The 16,362-nt window shown below is 37.6% G+C and overlaps 1 protein-coding gene across 1 annotated transcript; it reads right to left on the bottom strand.

Moving 5' to 3' along the window:
• Positions 1–3: 3 nt before the first annotated feature.
• Positions 4–7,357, bottom strand: CUNH1orf146 (chromosome unknown C1orf146 homolog). Its single transcript, XM_026037893.1, has 6 exons — positions 7,302–7,357; positions 6,850–6,966; positions 4,944–5,037; positions 4,302–4,470; positions 1,416–1,494; positions 4–230 (listed from the first exon to the last, which is right to left on the bottom strand). The coding sequence occupies exons 2-6, from the start codon at positions 6,916–6,918 to the stop codon at positions 111–113; spliced, it is 531 nt and encodes a 176-aa protein (XP_025893678.1). The 5' UTR covers positions 6,919–6,966; positions 7,302–7,357; the 3' UTR covers positions 4–110.
• Positions 7,358–16,362: the final 9,005 nt, after the last annotated feature.

Below are 16,362 nucleotides of genomic sequence, written 5' to 3'. Positions count from 1 at the left end.
AATGCATAAGTTGTATATACAGTCTTTGAAATGTAGCAATATATTTTTAAAAGCATTTATATTTTGTTTAAAATGTAGCTGCTATATTTAATGAATAAACAAACACTAAATTAATTGCAATGCAGCTGGTACTGCTGAAGCATCTTCCAAACTGGACTCTTTTCTGTTATGTGGACTTTGGCCATTGCCATTTTGTAACGAATATCATCCGCACGTGGCTTGGAAGTTATCTTAGAGGGAAGAAAATTATTATCATTAGAAGGACAAAAACCTTTATATAAAGGAATATCCAACATCTTATATAGTACAAATGTATTTTTTAAGTATAATAACATTTGAATCAAATTTTCCAAATCATGTAATTAAGAATGGTATAAATAGAGGTGATTTATGTATCCCATCAGCAGCAAAACCAGTGGAAGTTTGGCACTGCAAAAATAATTAAAAAATATGTAATGGTTACAGATAAGTTTGGGGTATGTGCTGCCGTCAGTTCTTATGGCATGCCTGTGTTAAAATCTGTCAGATTCATTAAGAACAAACAGAACAGATTCAAATGTATAGAATCAGCAGGGATTTTAAGAACATCATGTTAATATGTCCTGAGAGGCTGGACAGGACATATCAATAAATTCCACAAAAAGATTCAAAAGCACAATGTTGAACAATGTATTAAGCAGTTAACAACTCTTGCTGCATAATAACAAGGGGGAGTTTATTTATAATCTTTTAAAATGATGAATACTCTGAATAGATCAATGCTTATCATTTTGAGAGGCCCACTCCAGGAAAGAATAAGTATCTGATTTCTAATATTAGCCTGTGTTTACCTTTAGTACGTGGCATGCTGCTGGTACTGTTATAGTTAAAATCGATTCAGAATTTTCATGGCAAAATGTGTAAAGCACTTTTGCAAATATATTGGACTTTTCAGTGAAAAATGTTTATGCATATGGGATACCTTCCACTTACAAATAACAATATGCATCTATGACATTGGTAAATCATAGAAATAATATACTAGTATCTGCATCATTAAAAATCTGCAATTAATGAGAGACTTCAGATTGAGCTGTTATTTTAAGAAGACATTAAATATTTAGAAGACATTTTGATGTCATGCTGGTTCTGCACTAGCAGAGGAAATGAAGATGCTCTAATTTAACACTGGTGAATAGTATTTAAATATCTCGATTGTTTTCATAGATTATATTGAGTTATCTTTAACAATACTTTAAACATTTAGCTAAAGTATTTGAGTTGTGTTTCCATTGCAATGTATTATGTAGACTGTGATGAACATGACACATTTCTATTAAGGACAAGTATTTTGTAGGGACTCTTTTTTTTCTAGGTTAATATACTTGTGAAATTCTGGGGACCTAATATTTGTAAGTGTATGCAGCTAAACTCACCTTAGCTATAGTTAGCATAAATTTAACAGTTTCCACATTACTGTGAACTGGAATGATGCGTAAGTTACTGCCCAGGAATCTGCAAATCAAAATAATTTAAGGTTATTTCTAGAATGCACATTTAATTTGTTATGCCACAAAATTAGAAAAGCCTTCCCATGTGATGCAGATGGCTCTTTCTGACAGGGCTTTCACCACAAGTGCCCAGGAGATTGTTTTTATCTTTAAAAGCCATTGCAGGGCCTATGATGTTTGTGTACCCATCTGTTTCATCTCTACAGCACTAGTTTATCTGGGATTTCAGAGAGATCTTGGTGAGGGCTCTTAGGAAAGCAATTGTTGTTAGTTCTGAAGCATGCGTGCAGCAAGAACTAAATACGTAAATACTACTCTGACACATTGTTGAAGACTGAGTGTCCTCAAAATGCCAGCAAAAAAAAAAGTATTTCTGATGGTTTTGGCAGAACGCAGGACTAAATCTGAAAACGCTGTTTTAAAAGTATTTTGACCCAAATCTCTGTAGATAGCATCTAGATGCAGTAATCTGTGTATGAATTAGAAGTAATTAAAGCAACAGGATAATTCTGGTCAGAATTTCATCTAAAGGCTCAGACATTTAAATAATTTAGCTTCAAATGTGTTCTCTTGCTCTCTATGTCATTCATAGGTACTTCTGTAGCTCTTATGGAAGCTGAAGATCTAAAATATTAGAATGGTAGCCTAGGTAGTCAAGGCAGTCATAGCAGAGACAAGCCCAGAGCCTGTCTCCTTGCACCTTAGTGCGTTGTGACCGTGACAATGTAGTTTAGTATTGCTGCCTTTTCCACAATGGAAAAATGAATGAGGAAAGAATGAGGAATTTTTGAAATAATTAAAAATTGAATGTAAAAAGAGACCCAGCTTAATTGTATATTCCCTCCAACTTGTCCTTGTGCTTTTCACCTGTCTCTTCCTCTCAGTTTGATTGATGGTTTGGACCTGTTCAGGTCATGACCATGGTATGTAGATACCTGCTGAACTTGGCAGCCTATTTTTCTAATCAGCAAAACTGTAAGTAGTGCCATTTCCTAAATTAGGTAGCCAGGATCCCTCTGAATTTCCCTAAAATCTAGTGCAGTAATGAGTTTGATTTACCTTTCAATACCAGTTTTAGGATTTCAAAGATTAACAGATGAAATTTTGCCAGTACCAGCTGCTGGTAAAGCATGAATGAACTAGACACAATCAAGCAATTAATGTATCAGGGTAAGTACATGTAAAATCCATTTCTGTCAACAGTATTGCTTCCAATTCTACCACTTTGAATTCGGTTTGTTGAAATAATTTTGATTAATGGACAGAATACTGGCTTTTATAAGCATATGACTGGATGTTGCTCTTAAGGAGGGTAAAAATCAATGTGAATTTATTGAAGGTATTACAGGAATGTGCCTTTCCTGGAGCTGTGATGATAAAAAATGTTTCTTCTTCTCACCCCAGTCACATAGACAATCCCACATAAAGTGTTCATAGTGTTGAACAACAATCCTATAGTACTCCTTTAAGGGAAGATTTTGTTTTGTTTTCTCTTTAATTGCAACAAAACTATAGATGAGCAGGGAAAAAAAGGGGGAGAGGGGCAGTAATGTAGCAAGACCTCTGGAAACTACCAGGACCTTGCTTTGTTTTTTTAACAAATCGAATAAACAACTTATAATTTGAGAATGCAGAGCAAATTTAACCCCCTCCCCAATGTAAAAACGCATTGATTTATGTACAATGGCAGAACAGCTAGTAACAAAGCACACACATTCAAAATATAATTGTGCCTTGTCAGCATCAATTTGGTGTGGCCTACAATGACAAAAATGTAACTTTAATAATATTACTGACTTGGCAAAGGGATTGGATTTGCAAAACAGTGCATTTTTTTTTAGTTTTAGGAACACATCCTGGAAATCAAGTGTACAAAGAAACAAAAGTAAATTGAGATTTTTTTCCTGCCATCGGATGAATTGCATGTTCTTGTTGAATGGTGCCAAAGCTTTTAACACCTCTCAAAATATATGGAATTTTCACAAATGAGTAACAGGAAATCTACATTTCATCCCATACATTATGCCACTCATCAGCATTTGGCAGTGTGCCCAGGACTTAACTGAATTGGTGCTAATTTCAAGAAGGTAAAGACCACAGACTTGATTAGAAGAGTCATGCGTTGGATGTCAAGAGTGAAATGCAAATACAGCAATGCTACTGTACCAACCAGAAAGTGGCCTTGACTAGGGGCAAAGTGAAAACACAGAGTTTGATCATGTTCTCAGCAGCTATGTACTGCAACATGGGAGTTTCCAGGCTTTGGTAGAAATCACAGATAATGTTTTCACATTCAGTTTTATATTTCTGGTGTAAAATAATGCTGATTACTATGTCAGTTGTTCTAGCTCTTCATATAAGAGATGCTGTTCCAAGTAACCAGTAGTTGAAGGCTGGCAAAGAATGCGCTTAAGAACAAAGTCTTTTTTTGTACGATGAAAACTTCTCTTTTTTTTTTTTTAACTTAACATAAAAATATGCTGACAGGGCTACAAGAATTAAGGAAAATTGCATAATTTTCCAATGTGATTTATATTACATAGTCCTAGAGTGACTGAAAATAACGGTATTTGCTATGGTTTGAGGAATATCCCCTTTTTGCTGAGTTGACTATGGCACGTCAGGTTGATTCACTCACCATTCTTTTAATTTCATTTGCCATTAATAAGATAGGTCAGTATGAGAAATGTATCCTTTGGCTAATTTCCCATTGCCTGAGCAAACTAAAACTCAGAAGAATATATGAATGTTGAAGAAAGTTGTATCTCATTTCTTCATAATAATAAATTTGCTTTAATGTCAAATCCATACCTTCTCTGAATCCTGAACATTATATTCCATTCTTCTGGTCCGTGAAGGGCAGCTGACAAAACCAAAAAGCTGTTCCGATGAATGTTTATGAACTTCTGAACTCTGTCTAAAAACTGCTGTTCTCCTGTCCTAAGCAAGTCTTGAATGTCTGCCAGTACAAATGCAACCCCTGTTGAAGAAGAAAGTGATGTCAAGTGTAAACATGGACTTCAAGGCAGCACTGAGATACAGGCTTCTGACTACAACTACCCCATCAGGAGGCAGAATTCCTGCTCAAAAATCAGTTTAAAAGGCAGTAAAGCAAACTTGTGTATTAATTTACGCATCTTGGCAATAACATGCAAGATCTCGATGGCTGCCTTACATTTTAGTGATACCTCAGTGTGTCTCCTCAGTTACAACAAGAATTTACTAGACAGTTCAGCCAACAATCCTCAAATTCAAGCCACCGTGAGTCCAATGACAGCAAAGTCCAATGTTTTAGCCTCCCAGTTCTCCATTGTGCCCTCAGATTTATGTGCAAGCTCTTTCCACGCTTCAACAAGGCAGCTTTATCCAATTCAGTGCAGCCTAAAACCAGGCCTCTGTACCTCATTAAAGTTTTTGAATTTTAAAAAACAAACACATTTCAAAACACTGTACCAGAAAGAGAGAATATCACAGATCCGATTTCCACTGAATCTGAATATCGAACTCGGTGTTGTTGTCGCTGCAGAATTGTTGAAATCTCATGGTTCTAAAAGGACAATAAAAGATTATTTTAAAACATGTTTTCAGCAAAAGAAATGAATAGAAGTATTCTTCGAATGTTGTCTGAAGGATCATAAAACTTTTGTATTGTTCAGAAAATATTCTACCTGCAATAATAAAAAAAAAAGAGTAAAATGCTAACAAACTTTTCAGTTAATGAAATTTTGAAATGTTTGTATTGGATGATATCAAATAATTGAATCACTATTTTGTATGCATACATTCATTTTGCCAGAGGAAACTCTTGCATAATACATCAAGAAGCTCAAACATTTTATGGACTGTCTTTTTACAGATGTGCTGAAGGGAGATTTCCCGAAATGAGGAACATAGAATAGTGTGTTTCTATAACTCCAGTTAATTAGACTGCATTCATTTTCCCGGATGTCAGCATTTCATTCGGCAGATAGTTCAGAAAGACTGTATGGGCGTGATTTTCATTAAAGCTTTTTGACTGAATACAATCCGTTCAGGAAAACAAGAACATTGTGCTGTGCACGATAATCATCTACAGAGCAGAGTGCATTGGGATATATTTTTCAGCCTGCAAAAAGCATTTTTACAGTGGGCTCCATCAAAGTTGCTCAAGCCTTCTTTAGGTAATTACATGTTTTTCAGCTTACCCATTTAAAATGCAACCAACCTGCAATATAGGGAAGAGGAGAAATGAACCTTGAAGGAGACAGTTACCAGAAATTTCATGTTTCAAATCAGATCTGTAAAGGGAAGACTCAATGACAGCTGAGGTGTGACTACACTTTTGGAAAACCTCTCTGCTTCAAAGCCACTGTTGATAATGAATTATTTAATGTAGGCTGCACATAAAGAAAAATCATAATGTTGAAATAATGAAACAGATAAAAGAAATACGTTCATGAAATGTCAATCTTTTTGGAACTGTATTGCAGCTGCTTCTACATCTTTATTCCCAGAGTCTTTACCAATGGCAATAGCTTTGAGTAGGTTTGAAGAACAGAGGTATGTTACGCTGGTACAGCTGATGAGGCCACCACCCTCAGATAACTCTTAACATACTGAGGATTAAATTGCTCTTGAAACAGTTCCCAAACTGGTACAATTTACCAGCTGCCATTCTGGAGCGAGTGGACAAGTAAGCACAGGCTTCACACTGTGATGGCTCAGGATGTGCTCCAGCACCGTTCACCTGCTGGTACAGCAGAGACGGGGTGGCAACCTTGTCAGCCCCAATAAGGTGAGCTGTCCCCTCCTGCGAGTCAAACCCTCAGCCTCTAAATTCTCTCAGACTGGTATCAAATTGGCCTCAGTATCAAGAACTAATTCCCAGCTCCTTGGCAGCCTCTTTCACATGCCTAGGCTTGTGATACTAACAGATAAAAATATAAATAATTATCTCTATTTTTAAACTAAATTGCATACTTATCCCAAAATAATCTCTCTGTGTTGACACTGTATGCCAGGAAATAAAGTGTTTATGAAGACATTTAGGATATAAAGCACCTCCCTTACAGAATTATTTTAGTACTTGTTGAAAGCAGCACCAGGGCAGTCCAGCAACGATGAGTCAGGAAGACAATCCTGAAAAATTCAGAGTAGTGGATACAAAGAATACTAGATAGGTAGCCAGATGCATACAGAAAGAACTAAGAGAAAAACATACACAAAAGATCCAGTGTTATGGTCAGGGCTAATGACTTTGTTTTTTCAATATAGTATCAAGGTCACTTCTACTGCATGACATATTTCTATGTATAGAATATAGGAAATGGTTGTTTCTGAGCTTTTAGTAAAATGCTGCTCTTGACAAACAGCACAGTACCTGCATAGCTGTACTCATAATAACAGTTGTTATCCATTTTGACTCTTTCTGTCCACCATTTTCCGTCATTTTAATATGGGCTTAGGAGCTCTGCAGTGAAATCCCAGATGCCACCTTCTTAAAAATGGGAAAACAGCAAAATAAAGATGATAAATATTAGCTGTCAAATAGGGTTGATGAAATGCTTAGAGCAAAATGACCCACTGAAGATCTGATCAGAATCAGCAGCCACCTAATTCTAAAAAAAAATCTAATGGCCAATTACCACTGAACTGGCACGTATAAAATGGGAGAGGTTTCCACTATAGGGTCTGTCAGGGCAAGAGTGCAATAAAGAATAATGAATAAATGACCTCAGGAAATCTATTTTCTATAGGGCTCATTTGGTGTAGCGGGGGGCACAGAAGCTCCTTGGCAAAGGTGCAACGCTCTTGCCGGTGCCATGGCCCCACCTGGAGCAAAGTGACACAAAATGGCTCCCGGCCGGGTGGAGACCTGGGCTGCGCGAGGCCGCCCTACTCTCGGCTGCCCCGAGCTTGGCAGGGTCCGTCCTTGTCTGAAACGCTCTGAGGGTCTCAGCTGTGTGGGAAGGAGCCGGAGGGGCCACCGGGCGAGGACCGCCCTGCCCTCAGGTGCCACCTTCGGGTGCCGCCCTCAGGGGCGCCGCCTCGCGCCGGGGGGGCTGCCCGCGCTGCCGCTTCAGCGGCTTCCCGCCCTCACGGCCGCCCCGCGCTGCCGGCTCAGCGGCTTCCCGCCCTCATGGCAGCCTCGTGCTGCCGCCTCAGCGGCTTCGCGCGCGCGGGGCTGCTCTGCCACCCTCTGGGGCGCCGGCAGAGCGGAGCTACCTGCTCCCCGCGACAGCCTGGTGGCTACTGTGCGCAGCCCGGCCGACCGCCCTCCGAGGCAGCCCAAGCCTGCCCGGCCTCAAAGGCGAGGCCCGCGGAGGGAGCGGCCTTGGCTGCTGCTCCCGGCTCCGCAGGTGACTCCGAGCGGGTCAGCAGGGTCCTGAAAAGCTCTCACAGAAACCCAGTCCCCGCCCTGGCGCTGCAGAGTTGTGGTAACTTGACCTTTTCAGGTGAGAAAAAGGATGGAAAAAGCCACGAGGGACCCCAAGGCTGAGCCAGCGAGTGACATAAACCACAGTGGTAATTGATTTTCTTCTGCATGGGGGCAATATGCAGCCATATTTGAGAAAGAATATTCCAGATGTTTCCCGTGGTAGTCTAAATCTAGGCATTTACACAGATAGTTGAAGAATTTAAATGCAAGAAATAATGACACTTCAAGTGAAGAAAGGCATAATGAGAATGTAGGTGTCTCCTATTTTATCACATGCAAGAAAACAGTGCTGCTTAGTGAAAGAGAAGTGTAGTATGGAAACTCACTAAAATTAGGGGAAAAAGAAAGGGAAAAAATCCAGGAAAAATTACTTTCCAGCTTGATTCTTTAGATAGACTCTTGCTTGTTTAGTGAAAACTAGTTTTACTGAAAATCTGAAATTAAAAGCTTTTCCTTTTCAAATGTTTCTTAGAAGATTTTAAAATAGAAGGCCATGTCCTGCATGTTTATATATATATATATATGTATAAAATGAAACAGCAAGTACTCTAACATACTCAAGAAGAGAGAATTAGACATTTTAGTGATTTAAAAATGACCTTTCCCTTTTTTGTTTCAGGCAAATGAGAAACGGGTGCACATTGGATTGCCTGCCTCCAGTCAGATGTACCAGAATATTCCAATTAACCTTCGGGGAAAGGGAGCGGAAAGGTTGCGCTGTGATAGTAAGTCAAATATTTCTCATGTGTTTTTTTAGATTTTTGTGGTGCATAAATAGAACACTACAAATGTAGGAGGTAGCTAAGCTCCAGTTCTGTTCTGGATGACTATGGCAGGACCAATGAACTCTGGAGTAATTTTCTGCAGTGGAGCCTTGGGCCTTTCTGAGCTCTGACTGCATAAAAAAAATCAGGGAATGGGGAACACTAGGAATTTTTTAAAATACCACTATAAAGTAGTGATTTTTATGATGAACCCTAACCTTAATGTTTCACCTGGACTGAGTTTATGCAATAGGGGATTCTGAGATCCCAGATGGAGGATAGCTCAGGGGAAATACTGCAGCAGCCCTAGCTCTACTTCAGTAGCTGGTTTTGAGCTCTGCTTTTGCTGTGTGTTTCAGCTTTCACATTCTCAGAGCTCAGTGGCAGCTGTTTTCTAGCTGCTAGGAATCTATGCAAGCAGATGGGTTGCGTTTTCTGTCGTGAGTGCTGCATTGCCAAGCTTGGCGCTCGTATGTGTGCCACAAAACGACCCAAGAAGAGTTTACTGAAGTGGTAATTGATAATGTTGTGGTGGGAAGGGACAAATGTCCTTAGGGGAAGATCTGTATCTCAGCCACATACTTGTTCTGTCATGATTCATAAGAATATATTCCATTTCCTTCCTTACACGTTTACTCAATTTTGCATTAACAGATGATTAATCAAAAATACAAACTGATGTGCTTACATTTTAAAGTAATAAAGTATGACTTTTTGAAAAACAATCAAATTAGGATAGATTTGAAACAGAGTAACGTGCTTTAGTTTATTAGCTTAGAGATGAAGGGCAATGAAAACATTTGACTGAGAATGTGCCTGCATTTTTCCACTCGTTACCTGAACTTTTCTAAGTGTTCTTCTATGCAGACCTTGTTTTCATGTGAGCCAAAGGAACTATATTTTAAAGACAAATGTTTGGTATGAAGAAACCCTCACCAACTGAAATTAAAATATCCCATTTTGGGTAAAGGTTGCAAAAAATAATTATACTAAGAAATCTCATTTCTGGGGCAAGCAGACATGTGGAGTTTTCACTGATGTGAGTGCCTAAAATTGCACATCATGTTTGTTCCATATTCAGGAAACATCTGAATCTGTTCAGGAAACATCTAAGGAGATTACTAAATAAGATTGTTAGTAATATTAGGGCTGTCCTCAGAACATGTAGTATATTGAGGAAAGCATTATAGCAGTGCAGTTTATGATATCTGTAGCAGTTTTGTTCATAAACATGCTGCTTGCATTTAAAAAGATACATTTGCTCAAGAAATACTAATAGGAGTTTTCATTCAACATAGTAAAACGTGAAGAACTAACAAAATCAGTAAGTTAAGCCTGCCGCTCCCAAGAGATACTCATTATTACATCTTTATTAAAGATGCATTGCATCTTAATATATGAGAAACAAAAATAGTTTGTTTATAGATATTGACTGACTAGGTATTATTCTTGGAATGAGACATGTTTGCATAACGGAGAAATATAAAATAGGTTCTTATCTAAGTTTGAAGGCTATTTAAAGATAGAAGAACTCAAAGACATTAGAAATATCTGGACTGCATGTTCTTCGGAACATTCTCCTCCCCGCAGTCCCACTTTCAAAGAGTGATTTTGGGGGATCCTCTGCTACCTGATACTGGGAGGTAGATTCTGTTTCATTTCCGTATCTGTACTCAGCAAGGCTTGATGTGAGTCTTAGCTCTGTCTTGAACTACACTCATCCCATAAACCTACAGGATGCATTTCACATACAGGAGAAGCTGCAAGAGGGAGAATGAATGAGTCTGACAGCATGCCAGGTAATGACTGGGAGAAGAGGGTTTAGCCAGGAAGAGAAGAATCCTGGGATTAAAACTCCCATATGATGAAAATAATGGTTTAAGTGTTTGGATGAATAGCTAATTTATGACAGGATTTCTCAAAAGCAGTGTTTCTTTGCACTATCCTGCAGTCTTTCGTATGTGTTCTAAATCAGCACTATTTCTTTGGTGTCCAATTTCTTATGGCAGTCACAAAGCCAATCACTTCGTTTTCTTGTTTTCCTGTATGGGGCCTGATTATTCATTTTCACACACAGCACCTGTGTCCTCTTCTGCAATAACCCAAGAAAGAATATTTTCCTCTCTCGCCAGAGAAAAAAAGGTCTGAAGTTCCACGAAACAACTGGAAAGGGAAAGTAACTTTTTTTTTTTTTTTTTTTTTTTTTGCTATTAATAAGGGCAAATAAAAAACAGTGCTTGGAATCCCCACATTCAATTAAGTACAGTGACACAGCATTTAAGTTATATGTAAGATTTATTTCCATCTGTCATACACAAAGCAGCTAAGAATCTTCAATATGTAGCATTGGGAAGAAACCTCGGATTATGAAACCGTACAGTAAATCCGAAAACAGAAAAGAGGGCTTGCAAGGAATATGTTTTCCAAGGAAATATGGTTAGTTAGACCCTGGGGTGAGGAGGAGTCTTGGGGAGAAAAAAAAGCAAGCAGGTGGAAAAAAAATGCAAACCTTCAGTTTGAGAGCATAACCCTCTCCCCTGAAATGACTGAGTAGTGAAAATATTGTAGGACCAAAAAGGAACTCAACCTTTTTTCAGGATGCATTCTCCTATGTGTATATATGTATTTAGGATTAATCTCAATTGCTAGAGCACAATAATCCAGAAAATAGGGATTTAAGTTTCCTGCTGTACTACAAAAATAAAACTGGATACTTTTTTTCTTGTGTGGTAGGAGGTTTGACATATATATAGTTAATCAGGTTCACAGGAATTAAAACTACTGGGTTCTATGAAGATAATCCAGAAAGATTTGACACTACCTGCATAGTATTTGGAATTTACATATGTTTTGTTCTGGTTATACTGAGTTTAAGCACATTGACATAATTGTACTAAGAGGCAGAATGCCATGCCATACTCAAAGAAGGGTTATAATGAGGAAGTTAAGAACTAAAATAATCTCCCTAAACACAACTTTAAGAAAATCACATATTTGTCTGACCAGAATAGGCCCACCAAGAGGACTAAATAAGGACTGTGTAAATGAGGATGCTGTAAAATTTAGAGCCTTGCTAAGCTCAAAGCTAAGTCTCAAAATTGGCTTGCACAGTTAGAAAAGAACAAGCACATATTTAAGTTACATGAGCTAAAATTTTATTTCTGGTACCAATCCTTCTGCTCAGTTACATAAAAATATGCTGATTTTTACAAATGCAGCTCGGATACTCCCCTTACTAATTTCACTGGGAGCTAAGAAAATCAATTACTTTTTCAAAAGTCACTTGCTTTTACTTGTATGCCTGTATATAAAACCTAACAGACTAGCTGTGTCATTGGGCTCAGTCCCCCAGAGCTACAACCACGCAACTGCTTTGGAGAGGACTATCTGCCATCCTGTTCGGAACTAGGTGTGAGCCTCTGCTCCATTCGCTAGGCGCATACTCGCTGCATTCCCCTTCAGTCTCATTTAACATACAAAAAGTATTTTGATTTCTGATGTCCTAGTTAACTTGTCTAGTTTTGATGTATAGTCCTCCCTTTCCCTGCTCCCTTTCCCTGCTCCCTCCCAAATTCAGAGGCTTCAGTTATTCAAGATCGGTATTCATATTCTGTAGTACAATAGCAAAAGGTCTTCTGCGGTATGTAATGCAAAAAGTTACATTTCTCAGGGCTTTGATTTCACTAATGGAACTGTCTTCTGAGCTGGGAATAGTAGCAATAAGCCAAGGCAAGCAGAGTAGCAATTTAATGGGATTTCATTATTAATTATTTCATACTCGAATTGTATCCAGCTGGTTCATCAGGATTAGAACCTCACTGAGCATTATATAAAAACTACAAAAAGTATGCACAGTGCCTGCCCCAATGCCAATTCCATTACCTGTTCTGAGAAGTGAATGTTAACCAGAAAGCCAACCGCAAATGTAAGCAGATACAATTACATAGTACAGGTTTGCAGAACTGCCAAGTAATTGACTCTGCCGTGTAGACAGTGAAGTACAAAAAGGTGGTCAAGCACAAAAAATAAACAAATTTGTGCATGTGTTGTGCATGTGCACTGTATGGTTCTTCACTTATTGGTTATCAAAGGTAGAAAAAAAGTTGTTACAAAACCCATTTTTTTCCTCAGTTGATATCCATATTTTACATAAATAATTTTTCACTGTCACAGGTTTAATTCCCTTAAATATATGTTGTAGTTGCTGATAAGAGGCTTGGTTTTAAATTAGGCAAAGAATAGATTTTAACAGTAATTTTTCCAAAATGGAACATATTGAAGCTTATTTGTCAAAAATAGCATACTTCACTTGTGTTAGAGAAATATACCTGCAAAAAATAGGGACTTTCTGTAAGACACGATCTCAGTGGGTTTCAAATGTAAAAGCCCCTTTCCATGAAATGCCTATTTTAACAGAGCTTCGACCTCTCATTCTATCTTTTGTCCTCAGTTCCTGCTAGGTCCTGTAAAAATGTCATTTATCAATGTACAGCTGTTAATCATCCCTGTCATGAAATATTAACAGAATGAACACAGTTTTGACTCTTAAATTAAAGTCTTTCTAGCTGTAATTTTTCACATCTATAATTGTACAATAGTATAAGTTAGTAGAGTAGAACTCAGAAAACTATGAAATACATATATTGGAAAAACAGCATTTCTAGTACATGCATTTAATATAGGTAGGCCCTGAACCTGCCTCAGCTGAGGTCTAGGGGAGTTTTTCCTTTGACGTTAGCTGAAACAAAATAACTAATTTTTAAATGTCCTGGTTCTGGGCAACACATTAACAACATAATAGCAGTTCTTAATTCTTCATGCAAAAGTTTAGATTTTCTGGAACAAGAATAAGCATGCTAGTAATTATTTCCAGATGGCAGTAACATATATTTAAAAGTTTAAAATAGTCTATTGGCAGTCTGCTCTTAGAACAGGAGGATTACTTTTGTTTACATATAATCTGAAAAAAATGGTGATAGACAGTAAAAGGGGAACCAATCCTGTAAACAGTCTTTGTGTGAGAAATTTGAGACATTCTCATGCTTGTCAGTTCTTCCAAAATAGTAACATCTACAAATTCAGAAATTCAGAGAAAATTTGAAACAATTTGAAACAAAAAACCTTAAAATGTAAAATGTTGGACTCAGATTATTAAACAGTCAAGTTAGGCATCATCCAGAACTTGGACATATTGCAAGCAAGCCATATTTCTTGCACTTCCTTATTTAAGTTACCTTTTCTGACAATATTCAAAGCTATTCTATTATAATGCGATTTTATATCTCTAATACCCTGTTTCCTGTTAGCATCACCTTCTTGCCTACTGACTTTATATCTGTGGGCCACAGGCCCTAATAAGGCCATAGCAACTGATCTGACTTCTAAGTGAAGGTCTGACTTTCAGCTGGAGGTTGGACTAAAGACTTCCAGAGATTCCTTCCAGATAATTTTTTTTCTGAGATTCTCTTATTTTTCTGATTCTACAGCATACTATTCTAAGAGAAAAATAATATATGGAATGCTTTTTCCACTATTCTTCCCAAAAGTGTATCTTAGTTTCTTTGTACTTAACTAACATGCTTTTCTATCTGTTGCCTATCCTCTTCATGTTTAAGCTTACCAATTTGGGAAGAAAAGAAAGTATCTGTCCTTCATTCCAAAGAAGACAAAATCTCAGTCTCTAATAATGTTCTGTTAACTTGTCTCAAAACGATCTTTTATCCTCATCTGGCCTTGTAGGCCATCATCAACAAAGCCAGCAGAGCTTTATTTGAAATCTTGCCGTTTAATTCTCCTCACCATCTTTGTTTATTTGCTTAGCTTCCCTCATTGTTTTTTAGCTGATGCTTTGGAATTATCTCCGGTGTCCTCTGTTTTCTGTATGGGTCTAAGTGTTCTCATCTCAGTTCCTCTCCCTTTTCTCTCTGCAGTACATTTCTTGGCAATTTATTTCACAAATACAATTTTAGCTACCACTTATATATGAAAAATCTGGAGATCTGCTTCTCTAATCCAGAACAGACACATTCATTTCAAGCAAATACAAGTGTACTGTCTTTAAGACAGTACATTTAAAAATCTTTCCCTTATTCTTCACTTTAGTAGCATGTCTTTTCATGTAGCTAGAAGCAGGATTTTTATCTGCAACTCCTCTAAATTGTTCTGATTCTTTATCTCCCGTAAGCTGCAGACTTCTTTTATCTATTCATGTAGCCCAGTGTCCCATGTTTGCTGTCAGCATTAACTGTTGACTGCAACATTCCTTTCTCAGGCTTGACAAAAACAGTTTTGCTGCTCTTACTGCTCAAAATACTATTGCAAAGATGATTTTTTAAACATTTTCTTTTAACTGTGCCATCTTCTCACCAATCCCCTTCACTCTTTCATTAGGAGTAAGAACCTCGTCTTTACTTTAAAGATCATTCAGGACCTCTTAACACGCTAATCACTTAGCACCCATGACAGCATCTTTAATTATTTCCCATATTAAGTTTTCAAAGAAACCTTTGCCCATTGTCCCATATTTTGGGGAAGAGGTTCACAAAATCACTGTCAGGAAACATGACCAAGACTCCGGAGACCATAGGGGACTGGTACTGTTCAACAGATGGCCACCTATACCAGTTTGAATCTTGTATGCCCTTCTGAATAATGAGGGACTGCTACACAAGGCCATCAGGCAGAGTTTAGATGGCACACAGGGCTGGTCAGGAATATAGATCCTTACAAGCAACCTTATCTAGTCTCCAAATCTCTTGAGTTTCCCTTGTCATAAGGCATACAGAGAAAAAAAAAGACAATATTTAAACTGAAGATATGCTGAAACGATTCCTAATTAGCTAGACAAAGTTTGATTCTCTCACTTTTGCATTTCCATCTGTGTTTTTTTTATCTTTTGTCTTCTTGGATCATAACCACTCTGTGGGAAGTCTTTGTTTTTGTTCTGTGTTTGTACGGTGTCTAGCCTGTGGGGCGCTGGTCTGCTCAGAATCCCAGGCACTCTTGTAATGCAAATTCATATAAAAATAGTATTTTCTGTCATCTGCTTGTACACAGACCATGTGAAGCTGCATTCTATTATTACATATGCATTAGCTGAACAATACACCAAGTACTCCAGTTGCTGTAGGGCAAAAGCTCTTAAAGGAAATGCAACAACATCAGTGGGTTTAAAAATCAGTGACTTGAAAGAATCTGGTTTAGCTTTCCTATAGTAAAAGTACTAGTAAAAGTAGAATAGTATAGTAAAAGTACAAGTAAATTTTTAAAAAAATTAAAATCCTATAGTTGACTGTATTCCTTCTGACATAAATGTCGAGTTCCATGTGCTGTTTTTCAGTGCAACTTTTTAAATTCAGATGAACTCAAAAGCTTGGGTAAAACAAAACAACAAAAACCACTCTTTTCTCCACTGTGTCACTTTTTATTTTCCATTTCATTAAGTATGAATATCCACCCCTTGAATATCATTAGGAGGGTTTAAAACTTCATTAAACTTGATTTTAAACCTCCCTCCACTTTTTTATTTTTTTTTTAAACTTTAGTATTATACACAGGAATTGAGGAAAAAAAAATATTTCCTCTGCCTTCTCTCAAGTTTTTGTCTTTAGCTATTACCAATACTCTAGTCCTTTAATTTATCCAAAAAATTATCTACTGACTACACATCTAAACTTGGAGGTAAAAGAGT

Source organism: Nothoprocta perdicaria, unplaced genomic scaffold, assembly GCF_003342845.1.
Source record: "Nothoprocta perdicaria isolate Ctin4 unplaced genomic scaffold, notPer1 scaffold_20, whole genome shotgun sequence".
Lineage (NCBI taxonomy): Eukaryota > Metazoa > Chordata > Aves > Tinamiformes > Tinamidae > Nothoprocta > Nothoprocta perdicaria.
Note: the sequence above shows the minus strand (reverse complement) of the source record. Positions and strands in the feature narration are given on the sequence as shown.

Bases quoted from the DNA above. Each gene is read 5' to 3' on its own strand.
- CUNH1orf146 (XM_026037893.1), bottom strand. From the start codon at position 6,918: ATGACGGAAAATGGTGGACAGAAAGAGTCAAAATGGATAACAACTGTT. The intron at 5,038-6,849 runs GTACTGTGCTGT...TTGTCCTTTTAG, and splicing joins TTATGAGTACAGCTATGCAG to AACCATGAGATTTCAACAAT. The intron at 231-1,415 runs GTGAGTTTAGCT...CTTCCCTCTAAG, and splicing joins TTATGCTAACTATAGCTAAG to ATAACTTCCAAGCCACGTGC.